At 45.8% G+C, this 13,221-nt stretch overlaps 1 protein-coding gene across 2 annotated transcripts in view; it reads right to left on the reverse strand.

Annotated features, from left to right (window-relative positions):
* The window catches only part of crim1 (cysteine rich transmembrane BMP regulator 1 (chordin-like)), a 278,667-nt gene that overhangs the window by 94,567 nt on the left and 170,879 nt on the right, over positions 1-13,221 (reverse strand). For both annotated transcript variants that reach the window (XM_063055529.1, XM_063055527.1), the window contains exons 6-7: positions 11,258-11,440; positions 8,012-8,209 (exon numbers count right to left, since the gene is read on the reverse strand). In XM_063055529.1, the coding sequence (XP_062911599.1) occupies positions 8,012-8,209; positions 11,258-11,440 (381 nt within the window). The remainder of the gene's footprint in view (positions 1-8,011; positions 8,210-11,257; positions 11,441-13,221) is intronic.

Consider the following 13,221-nt stretch of genomic DNA (forward strand, 5'->3'; position numbering starts at 1 on the left):
CTGGGGCTCTTATGCTCAAATGTATCTTGAAGTGACTTAGTGTCTAAATTTTGTCTGACTTTCTCTTGGTTTGCTTTACAAATGTGGTCAGCATGGTGATGTGTTGGTTAGCAGAATCACGTTACAGCAATCGCCAAATGGTGTTCGATTCCCGTCACTGTCTGTAAGGAGTTTGTACGTTCTCTCCGTGACTGTGCAGATTTCCTCCTGGTGCTCTGTTTTCCTCCCACCGTCCAAATACGTACCATTAGGGTTAGCAAACTGTGGGCATGCTGTGATGCTGGAAGCGTGGTAACATTTGTGCACTGTCCCCACGACAATCCTTGCTGATTAAGAACCCCCGCTCTAAACTTTTCCATTTCATGAAACTTGTGCAGATGTCACTGAAATGTTGTAATTGCACCCGCCTTTACCACCTCCTCTGGCAATTCTTTCCATATACTTAAACCACCTTTGGTAGAGATGCATCTCCACCCTGCCACCCTATTCAATGTCTATACACATCCATTTTCTGTACATTCACATGCCTATCTAAGCCTTCTAAATGCCTCCATAGCATTTGCTCCACAACCACCCATGACGGCGTATTTCAGACACCCACTACTCTGTAAAAAAACTTTTTCCTGCACACCTTCTTTGAACTTGCCCCCTATCACCCCGTAGTATTAGACATTCTGACCCTTGGGGAATGATAATGGCTGACAACTCATTGATGCATCTCGCAGTCTTATAAACTTCTCCCATCATCTTCTGCTGCTTCAGAGAACCCAAACCAAGTTTCTGCAAACCCCCTCTCTCCACATATCCTCTAATCCACCACCGTTGAACATCTCCCATACCCTTTCCAAAGACTCCATACCCTTTCTAGCAATATTCCAGATGGGGCCCAACTAGATTTTTATTAAGCTGCAAAATAATTTCCTGGTTTTTGAATTCGAAAGCTCAACAAGTAACTTCAAACCTCTGTGGGCTGAGTGGATGCCATTTAGACCTTGAAAAGAGTTTTTGTCCCCGTGCCTTGTAGGCAGTGCAGAGAACATTTGAACATTAGAAAGTTTTTGACAAGAACAGGCCATTCGGCCCAACAGAGCTTGCCAAATTCCTGTTTACATCACGTGTTGAAATGACTATCAAGTTCAGATTTGAAAGTCTTGGAAGTACTACTCTCAACTACACAACTAGGTAGTTTGTTCCATGTGTCCACAACTCGCTGTGTAAAGAAATGTTTCCTGATGTTAGTCTGACATCTCCCTTTAACCTGTCTCCACCTATGGCCCCGTGTCCTCGATGATGGATTAACTTCGAAGTAGCAGCTGGCATCCACTTTACTTATACCCTTAATAATTCTGAACACTTCTATCATGTCTCCTCTCATTCTACTTCTACGTAGGACAAAAAGATTTAATTCTTTCAATCTTTCTTCATAGCTCATACCCTGCAGACCTGGAATGAGTCTAGTCACCCTTCTCTATACTCTCTCCAGTGCCTTCACATCCCTCACACAAGATGGAGACCAAAATTGTACACAGGATTCAAGGTGTGGCCTCACAAACGCATTAAACAGCTAAAGGAGAATGCCTCTTGACTTGAACTCCACCGAGGCATTACGTAGTCCAACATTCTGTTTGCCTTTCTTTTCGCTCTTTGGTACGCTGTCTGGATGTTGCTAGTGATGAGTCTACTAGCCTACATAAATCCTTCACATACAGTACACCTTCAAACTCAAGACCGCCCCCCATTGTATATTTATATCTAACATTTCTACGTCCTATATGGCAATACTTTATAATAATGAAGGTTCGAAGGGTTGATTTCTGGGATGGAGGAGGCTGGCTGATAGATACTAAGCAAGCTGAAGCATAGCAGAATGAGAGGCAGCCTTACTGAAACAAATTATATTCCGAGTGTGATGCGAACAGAATATTTCTTCTCCCAGTGGGGGTATCTAGAACGAGGAACGTTGTTTGAGAATAAGGGGCCTATTTAAGGCGGAGGTTAAGAGGAATTTCTTATCTCTGAGGGTTCTGATTCCGTGGAATTCTTTTCACTGGAGAGTTGTGGAGACGGACAGACCTTTAATCTATGAGGGACTAACACAAACAACATGCTGGAGGAAACCAACAGGAAGAGGGTAAAGAGTGGTGTTTTGGGCTGACAACCCTTCATCAGGATTGGTGAATCTATGAGGGAGTTGAGGGGTGTGGTGTGGAATGAGTGCAGTGCTGAGGCTCAGGTGGGATGACCCATGACCCTACTGAATGGTGGGGGGTGTACAGGGGGTCAAATGCCCTCTCCCTCTCCCTTCCCTGATGTTATACATACATACTATCAATGCTTGACGAGTGCCAGAACAACAAACCCCGTGGCTTTCTAGAAGAGCCGATCTCTTCTGCATTTGGGAGAGCGGGGAGGGAAATTCCAAACGGGAATGGTATCAAAATGAAACTGATTTAGAGAAGCATAATTACCCTTAGCTGCGTGACCTGTGGGTTAGCAATACTCGAGAAGTGAGGCCATTAAGGAAAACAGAGAGTAAGCTACTGGGATTAATAAAAGGGAGCAGCACTGACAAACAAGAACAGCTAAGGAGGCCCAGTGATTTGAGCCATCGCCCTGTTACAAATAGGATTACGTCCCATTCTGTGTGGAAAGCACATATAGTACGCTGGAATTGAGGATGATCAGGACGAAAAGGGAGGAGGAGAGCTGGAGGGCACAAATTTAACTCAGAAGTTCCAAAAATAAACTAGCGAAAAGCTTCCAGTTTTTGTGATTGAAACATTACCACGCCTTAATAACACATGCTTACGTTCACTGCTGCTGCATGATTTTGCTTGTTCTCCAGACTCCCTTTAGGCAAATGTTAGGATGTAATCACTGTTCCATTCCATTGGCACTGACACAGTTCCTCTGTGATGTACCGGCGTGCAGTTCCAAGCCATGACACCTGTGCTTTCCTTTCTTTTAATGAACATCCCGTAACCGACCTGCCACCACCAGGCTCACAAGATCAGTATATCATTGACAACTTTTAACGCAGGGGCTCCCAACTTGGGGTCCGTGGACCTCTCGGATAATGGTAGAGGTCTAGGGCATTAAAAAAGGTTGGGAACCCCTGGTGCAACGGGAGGACATAAGGAGCAGGAAAAGGCCACAAAGCCTCTCAAACCTGCTGCACCATTCAATATAACCATGGCTGTTCTGTTCCAGTTCTTATTTCCTCCTTGTACCACTTCCCCACAGGACTGCAGCACAGAAAGAGGTTCTTTGGCCCATCCGGTCCGTGACGACAGTTCTTTTCTGCCCAGTCTCACCTACTCGCCCCTGCACCATAGTTCCCTTATCCACACCCCTCTTATCCATGTACTTGTCCAAACTTCTATGAAATATTGGAACTGAACCTGCACCCCCCCACCTCCGGTGTCAGCTTGCTCCACACTAGCGCCGGCCTCTGAGTGAAGTTCCCCCTCAGACTGCCCTTAAACATTTCACCTTCCACCCTAAACGCTAGTCTCACGCAAGCTCAGGGGTAAAAGCCTACATGTGTCTACACCCCTTATAATTTTGTATACCTCCATAAGATCTCACGTCACTGTCCTACGCTCCAGGGAATAAAGACATATTCGACATTTCTCTATCAATCAGATCCTCAAGACCCGGCAATATCCTTGAAAATTTTCTCTGTACTATTTCAAGCTTTTTAATATCTTTCCTGTAATAGGTCACCAGAACAGCATGCAATACTCCAAAGTCAACCTCACCAACGTTTTATACAACTTCAACATAAACATCCTAACTCCTGCTCGGATTTGTGAAGGCCAACGTGCTTTCAAAATGTGATCTTTCAAAAATGCATCTGTTTCCTCTTTAAATACCTTGAATAACTCAGCTTCCACTAACCCTCTGGGGTGCTAAATTCCAGAGATTCATTACTGTATGAAAGAAGTTTTTACACACCTCGGTTTTAGTGACTGATCCCTTAATCTTGTAGTTATGTCTCCCTCGTTCAAGATGCTCCCGCTAGTGGGACTATCTTGACACTTACTAAGCCATGCCCTGAACCATCTCAGACACTCATCAAAGTAACAATTATTTCATTCTCCTTTACACTCGTGTACAGGAAATAACATTAAACGATTTTAATTAGTGTAGGTACAGGAGTGGAACCCTGTGTGGTCTCCGGCTGCTGGAGCCCATCCACTTCAAGGTTCAACATGTCAGAGATGCTCTTCTGCACACCACTGTTGTAACGCCTGGTTATATGAGTTACTGTCACCTTCCTGTCAGCTTGAACCAGTTTTCCTCCGATGTCTCTCATTAACAAGGCATATTCACCCTCAGAACTGTAGCTCACTGGATGTATTTTGTCTTTTGCATCATTCTCTGTAGAGACTGTTCTGTGTGAAATTCCCAGGAGAACAGAAGTTCTTGAGATGCTCAAACCACCCCAGTCTGGCACAAACGATATTCCACAAAGTCACTTAGATCACATTTCTTCCCCATTCTGATGTTTAGTCTGAACAACAACCGAACCTCTTGACCATGTCTGCATGCTTTTATACATTGAGTTGCTGCCACATGATGGGCTGATTGGACATTGGCATTAATGAACTGGTGTACAGGTGTACCTAATAAAGTGGCCACCGAGTGCATATTTCAACATGATCACTCCTCACTCTTTCAAACTCCAAAGAACATGGATTTACCTTCCTTAGCTGCTCCTGGTCGGACAACCCTGTCATTCCAGGAATCAGCCGAGCGAATCGTTTTTGGACCGCCTCCATTCCGAAGGAAGGAGGCCAGAATTCTGTACATTCTCCATGTGTGGCTGCAGTGGCACCCTCTCCAATTGTAACAGCACATAACTTCACACAGGGAGCGGGCATCTCCCCCTAAAGTCCAGGCCAGTGCTGGCATTCCTCATGAGTTGCTTCCCACCTTTCTTCAGTTCACCCTGTTCAGAATATCCTGGCAAATACTTGTATCTTATTTCTAAGAAGGTTTAACACAGAAGTTTTACTGACTTGGCTGCAACGCTTCTTAACTTCCGTTCTATTGACTTCAATGGAATGGAATTTTGGCCGTAGGCATGATTGGTGCAAAGTACTGAGGACAAATTTATTCACATTCCCTGATCAAGCCACACAGCTGCATATGTATCTATCTACCAGAGTGGGCAACTCTTCCTTTATAACAACAGCATCTGACTGTACACCTCCGGATTATCAGCTTGCTCTAAGAGGACCACAACCTTCTTGTAGGATTTGGAGGCTTGGTTGCCTCAGTGACGTGGAGAGCTATGCTGGCTGGAGTCAGGGCCTTGTGCTTTGGATTCTTGGTAGTGTCACCCATGCCAAACAGCTCAAAGGGTAGCGGACAGACTAAGAGTGGTCCACTGGTACTCCAGGTTTGGGGGTTCAACCCAGTGGCATAAAAGGCAATAAGGACTGTCAGCCTTGGGATGATGTGGACATTCCTGCCTCTGTCCATTACTCTGCAAAGGATCTGGGCTCAGCCAGACCACCAAGGATGGCAAATTTCCTTCTTTTGTCACTTTCAGTAGTTTCTGGGTCTGCATCACTGATGTTAACCATTTGTTTCTTTGGTCTCTCCGCTGGATCAGTAAGATTCCAAATCATGTCTCCAGATCACCAGTCCAAGCCCCTGAACACCAGGCCTAGTGATTTAAACCATGAAGCTGTAGAGCATGAAACAACAGCTCCGATCTCCAGGCTGGGCTCCTGGACTGGTGGCATTCTGATGGAGGAATAGAAACCTGGACTAACACTTTCAAGAAACACCAGAGATTCTGCAGATGTGCTTGTAACACTTTCAACACTTCTCGGGTTCTGCAGAACAGATGGGCCTGGTATTTGCGGGATGGGGCTGCTTTGTGCATGCAGCAACACACAAATACAGACGCATAAACTAATGCAGGCATGCAGCTCCACAGATAAATCCATGCGCCTGAACACCCGCCCCCACCCCGAAACAAGCACTCACATTCACAAAGTGATCCAATTATCGCCAGTTTTCCATGTTACCAGCTTCCAATGAGAATTACATTCTCACTACCACAACTAGAGGTACATCAACGATTAACCATAGAGCACAGATCACAGGGAAATAAATCTAAACTATCTCTTTCCTTGTTGCCTCAAAGCAGCCACCTGCTAGGCGTGAATTTGAAAATGTACTCGAAATGTTGTTGTAAGATCCCTGTGAAAACATACATATCATTCCAAAAATAACTTTTCCTTTACTGCTCGCATTCCTCAGATTCCTGATTTCCCATCTGAAGCAGGGGATGTCCTACTTGAAGCAGAGCTGCCTGGTTTTAGCAAAATCGTGGGTGCGAGCCTGCAGAAATCAAAGGGGCTGTGTTTCTACTAATCCTGTCGCACAAGCACTTCCTAGGCTTGTATGTGCACATGTGTGGGTGTGTTAGCTTGGGTGAGACCAGAACCAGAGGAGATAGGTTTAGGGTGAAAGGTGAGATATTTAAGGGGAACTTCTTCACTCGAAGTGAAGATGTTTCCCCTCAACCAGCCAAAGTGGTAGATGTGGGTTCAATTGCAACATTTGAAAGTTTGTATAGGAATACGGATGGGAGAGGTAAGAGCACTATTGTCCAGCTGCAGGTAGATGGGACTAAGCAGAAGATGAGATCGTGGGCCAAAGGGCCAGTTTCTGTGTTGTAGTACTCTATGACTGTGTGCATGTACACAAAAGTTTGCATGTACTTGCACGTGTGTGCATCTTGTGTATTTGCATGTGTTTATAAGCCAATGTTTGCTGTTTGTGTATGTGTGTGTGTGTGTTTCTCAGTGTCTGTGAGTGTGTATCTGTTTTGTTACCTGCTGAGTTTGGATTTGTTGTGCTCTGTGTTGTTCTGCCGAGCATGGTGGGCGAGTAGTGTTGGCATTGGTCTGTGTGGTGACTCTTGCAGGCTGCCCTCAGCACATCCTTGGGTGGATGTTAATGCAAGTGACACGTGCCACTGTATGTTTTGATGTATATGTGGTTAATAAGTCTGAATCCGCTCTGTGCGAGCAGAAGTGATGAAATGATCCTTTTCTCTGGTTTGGAAGCCCTTGTGTGTTGCATGTCCCTCACCACTCCTCTGTGCACTTGTGCACATGACAATAAACCCAACTTCATATCAGACTCTCTGAAGCTACTGATGGAGAGCATACTAGCTTCCAAGAATAATTGTCATTACCGGCACAGCAAGAGCAGACCATTAACTTCTGGTAAGGTGGCTTCGAGGGGGTCAACCAAAGGTGTTACTGTCTTCTTAAGGCCCTGCTGATCATTAAGAACTTACAAGTGCTTCAGGTCCACCTCTGCTCGTTGGCAGAGGAACTAAAGGCGTTGGAATTGGTGAGGACCGCAATGCTGCCTGCGACAAAGAGGCATCGGTGCGCAAAGGAGGTGTGCAGTTTAACAGAAAGAGATCATTTTGGTCACCTTCCTTGATCGCACGACCCTCTTAGGCACAGGCGGTGTGGAGTGCAGCAAGTCCAATTAGTTGATTTATTGGTGAATGGTGGGGAAGCTGCTTGGCCTCTGCAGTAGGTAGGACTAGGCCTCAAGCCGTGGTCTCGCCTGCTTCCAGTTGCTCAGGGGGAGGCACTGGAGTTGGGCACTCCACTGGAGTGCTGGAGGCAGTGTGGTGCTGCCACTCATTGTTCGCTCAGCAGAAGATAAGCTGGATTGTGTTCAACTGTAGACTGCTGCAATATTCATGGACTCTGGGACTTGGTGTTTTTTGTGCACCTGTATTTTGCTGCTGTCTTATACGGGCTAAATGTGCCTTGTGCTGTGAATGACTGTGTTTTGCACCTCAGCCCTGGAGTAATGCTGCTTTGTTTGGCTCCATTTATAGGAATTCGTGCCTGGTTGAACAACAATTAAACTTACGCACATCGCTATCACATTGGTGCACTCATTAAAGTACGTTTCCCGACGCTGCACTCACAAGCACGCTGGATTTCGAGAGGTCCCTTACCCTCGCAGACCGGGCAGCACTCGCCGGGGATCTTCACTGGGTTCAGGCAGCTCTGTCCGCAGGCTGTGGCCATGCAATGGGGCTCGCCGTTCACGCACTGGCAGAAAGTGCAGTCATCCTCTCGCCAGCGGTCGCCGTGTGCCCGGATCTGTCCATTTGCGTAGCAGCCGGCGGGGTTGTGGATCGGGTAAATCGGATCTGTGGGGTGGCGGGAGAAAGGAACAACAAGGTTAACCGGGAGGAGGTGATGGTCCGACCGCTGGGGAGATGGGAGAGGGAGAGACTAGCGCACAAGTTAGTACTTTATACAGCCAGAGAATGGAAGATTGGGGTTCAATTCCCACCACTGCCTGTGCAGAGTTTGTATGTTCTTCTGTGGCCCTGTGGGTTTCTCTAGGCACTCTGATTTACTCTCACATGCCAAAGATGGACTGTTAAGATTAGTAAGTAACAACCATGCCATACTGGCGTTGGAAGTGTGGTGGCCCCAGCACAATACCTGATGCAAGACAACGCATTTTACAGTGTTTCGACATTGTGATGTAAATGTGACAAATAAAGATAATATCTATCTTCACACGAGTTATCTTTTATATTGTAACTTGTAGTAGCTTATTTTGTATTGCACTTTACCGCTACACAAACAACCAGATTAGAACCAACCGTGCCACAAAATTCAGTCGCAGAATGACGGAACAATGAAGCAGGCCACTTCTCACATCGACTGAGCCAGCCTGATAGTGCACTGGTTACCACAATACTTCACAGTACAGTCCACCCGGGTTCAATTCCCGCTGCAGCCTGCAGGAAGTCTGTTCGTTTCCTCCGGGTGCTCTGGTTTCCTCCCACAGTCCAAAGGGGTACCGGTTGGTAGGTTAATTGGTCATTGTAAATTGTCCTGTGATTAGGCTAGGGTTAAATTGGGAGATTTCTGGGCGGTGCAGCTCAAAGGGAAGTTATCAATCAATCAATAAATTTGATGACATATACAGTGATAAACCTGATTCTGGTTCTGGTGATAGGGATTAGTATAGATGGGTATGTGATGGAAATGTACCTAATTCTGTGCTCTAAGCCTCTAAGAAGGGGCATGTTGGCATGTTATACTGATACATACATGCCTGTCTTTAACATGTTCACGGGAAGGCCCCACTGTATATGCCCCCAGGTGTTCGCTGTTCTGCAAGACAGTACAAGCAGCCTGTCCCAACGCACGGCTGATCAAAGTGGAGATGGTTCCGAGTGCCAGTCACACACAGGTACATCCCAGCAGGGAGCACTGTATCCAGAGCTGATCATGGACAAGAGCTCTAAACGCAGAATTACACAAGTAGTACAGTGTAGAGACAGAGAGTGCCAATGTTCGTGCTCCGCATGAGCCTTGATACACTCCATCTCAGAGGCAATGAGGCTGACGGTAACAGGCTGGGCCATGCCAGCACACAATAGCGTGGATCTAGGCTGGAATGCAAGGCCCTCTGATCCACGTAACCTGGGGCAAATCTTCAGCTCAGACTTATTAACGTGTGTAACTGTGGCTCAGTCTAAAACTGTCTGACGAGGCACAGGTCAAGCTCAACTTGGCACTGGACTTATGGCAGTCCTGCAGGACTGACTTGCCTCAGCTGCATATAAAACAAAGCTGCTGGCTCAGTAAGTGAAGGGGTTATGTTCCCCTCAGTGCCATGGTCAACGTTTGTCCCCACAGCCAACACAGCAAGATGATCTGGTGATCAACACATTGCCTTTTCTGGGATCTCGTAATCGACCAGTTGACTACTGTGTTCCCTGTCATAGTCATAGTCATACTTTATTGATCCCGAGGGAAATTGGTTAATGTGGCTGGTCATAAAATATTTTGGAGCTTTCTGAAGTTGTAAATGGCATGATGTTAATACAAATAAGTAAGTGCCTTCAAAACCTCATCATCACCACCCCATTGTGACGGGCAGTTTAATACACGGATCACTGACCCGCTGGTGCCAAGTTCTTGAACTGATCTGAGAAACCCATAATTCTGTCTTGGACTTTCTTTCCCTTAACTTATAATAACAGGAATTGGTTTGTTATTCTCATGTATACCGAGAAACTTGTCTTGCGTACTGTTCATACAGATCACGTCATTACCCAGTGCAATGAGGTAGGACAAGGTAAAACAATAACAATGCAGAATGGAGTGTGACAGCTACAGAGAAAGTGCAGTGCAGGTAAACAATAAGGTGCAAGATCCTAACGAGGTAGATTGTGAGGCCAAGAGTCCGACTTATCTTAGTAGGGAACTATTTAATATTAATAATGACCTATTTTGCTGCTGCTTATGAGAGGGGACAGGAACTTCAGGGCTGGATGTTTCTATAGTTCTACGGGGTTTCTTTGTTTTGTGGACGTCTGTGAAGAGGATGAATGTCAGGTTGTAAACTGTATACATACTCAGATATTAAATTGCTATATTGCTGTATTGCTATATTCATGCTCTAGTTTTGGTTGGTGCGGCTGTAACGAAACCCAATTTCCCTCGGGATCAATGAAGTATATCTATCTATCTATCTAAATGTACTTTGAAACCTTTGAGACTTCTAACAACTGCAGTGTCGAAGTCATCTTTGAGCCTGGTGGTACATGCTTTTAGGCTTTTGTATCTTCTGCCCAATAGGATTAGGGTAGAAAGTGACAAAAGCCATGTTAGCACGTACCACCTTGCTAACGGACAACATCGTTATGTTTATCTTTGATTATTTTGTAGGTTAGGTACAATTTATGTTACTTTGTGTAATCTATGTTATCATGTTTGTACTGCACTGTGCAGCTGCTGTTTGAAAAAAACAGCTCATCTTCGTGGCGTCTGCACCTTGGGTGTGTATGCCCATGACAAGAAACCTGCAGTCCATAGACTCAAGAGTTTCTGCAGAGGGTGGAAATCCAGAGCAACACACACAGAATGGCGGAGGAACTCGAGCAGGTCAGGCAACATCTACGGAGAAAAATAAGCCACCTACGTTTTAGGCCAAGGCCCTGCATCAGTCTATTTATTCTCCTCCATTGCTGAATTCCTCCAGCATTTAGAGCGTGTTGCCTCAGATGCAGCCTGTTCTTAATGCATTGGTTTTAATGGGAAGGGTTGCGTTACGAGGAGGCTGATGTGTCGCAGGCTAATTCGGGTTGATGAGCGGGTCCTCCCAGCACCCCCCCTCCCCATCCCCTCGTTAACCGCATTCGGTCACCGAGCCGAGAAGCAGGAAGGGTTACCTTCACAGACTGGGCAGCACTCTCCTTCGGGCACGTAGTACCTGTCACAGTGCAGCTCGCCACACTGAGCTGAGAAGCAAATGGAGACGCCCCCTTGGCACCTGCAGAATCGGCAGGCATCCATCCGGAACATGTTGCCGTCATAATATTCCACACCGTTGAATATGCAGGTGGGCTTCGTCTCTGCAGGGACACAGCAAAATAAATCAGCTCTATCAGAATCTGTCACAAACACACTTCAGGGAAAACTGGATAAACACAAAAGAATTCATATCAGAATGTAAGGAATGTCATGGAAACACATCATGCAGGCACCTCCGGCTCACGGCAATTCTTTCATTTTAAGACCATAAGTCACAGGAGCACAACACCACTGAGTCCGCTCTCCCGTTCCAGCACGGCTGATTTATTATCCCTCTCAACTCCATTCTTCTGCTTTCTCCATGTAGCCTTTGACCTCTGCTTTAAATATACCTAATGACGTGGTCTCTACAGGCATCTGTGGTGAATCCACAGATTCACCAACCTCTGGCAAAAAGAAATTCCTCCTCATCTCTGTTCTAATGAGACATTCTTGTATTGTGAGGCCGTGACCTCTGTTCCTCGGCTCTGCCACTATGGGAAATATCCTCTCCACGTCTGCTCTGCCTGAGCCTTTCAATATTTGGTAGGTTTCAATGAGATCCCCCTCCCCTTGCCATTCTTCTAAACTCCACTGAATACAAGTCCAGAGCTATCCAGTCATGGGGGTAACGGGACAGAGGGGCTGGATGGGGAAGGGTAACAGTTGTCGTGGATCTCATATCCTTGTTGAGCCGTAAGGAGTCACTGGATTTATGGAGGGACTGGGTCCTCAGTCAGCTGGAAGCCGTGGCCTATGAGATGTGGAGAACCCAGTAAATGGGTCAGTGAGGGTGAGTACCCTGCTGGTCTCTCAGCCAAGCAAACTCCCACCATGCTGGAACCAGTAAAGAGTAAATTTATGCACAAGAAACTTGTGCACACATGCAACATACACAGAATCACATATGCAACACACACACAATCACACATGCAACACACAATCACGCATGCAACACACACACAATCATATATTCAACACATACAGAATCATATATGTAACACACAATCACACACACAACATACACACAATCACATATGCAACACACACACAATCATACATTCAACACATACAGAATCATATATGTAACACACACAATCACACACACAATCACATATGCAACACACACATAATCACATATGCAACACAATCATGCATGCATCACACACAATCATATATTCAACACATACAGAATCATATATGTAACACACACAACATACACACAATCACATATGCAACACACACACAATCACATATGCAACACACAATCATGCATGCATCACACACAATCATATATTCAACACATACAGAATCATATATGTAACACATACAATCACATATGCAACACACAATCACACATGCAACATACACACAATCACATATGCAACACACAATCACATATGCAACACACACACAATCATGCATGCAACACACACAATCACATATGTAACACACACATCATGCATGCAACACACATAATCACGCATGTGACACACAATCACATATGTAACACACACACACACACACAATCACGTGGTGTGTTAAAGGGAGCTAAGGTCCTGGTGTGTTAAAGGATGAGGGGTCTCGGTGCATTAAAAGGGGACTGGGGTCCGGTGCGTTAAAGGAAGCTGGTGTCCGGGTGTGTTAAAGGGAATTGGGGTTCCGGTGCATTCAAGGGAACTGGAGTCCCAGTGCGTTAAAGTGAACTGGGGTCTCACTGCATTCAAGCGAACTGGTTTCGCGGTGTGTTAAAGGGAACTGAGGTCCCAGTGAGTTAAAGGGAACTGGGGTCCTGGTGCATTAAAGGGGACTGAGATCCCGAGAGTTAAAGGGAACAGGGGTC

This window comes from Mobula hypostoma, chromosome 8, assembly GCF_963921235.1.
Source record: "Mobula hypostoma chromosome 8, sMobHyp1.1, whole genome shotgun sequence".
NCBI classification, from domain to species: Eukaryota; Metazoa; Chordata; class Chondrichthyes; order Myliobatiformes; family Myliobatidae; genus Mobula; species Mobula hypostoma.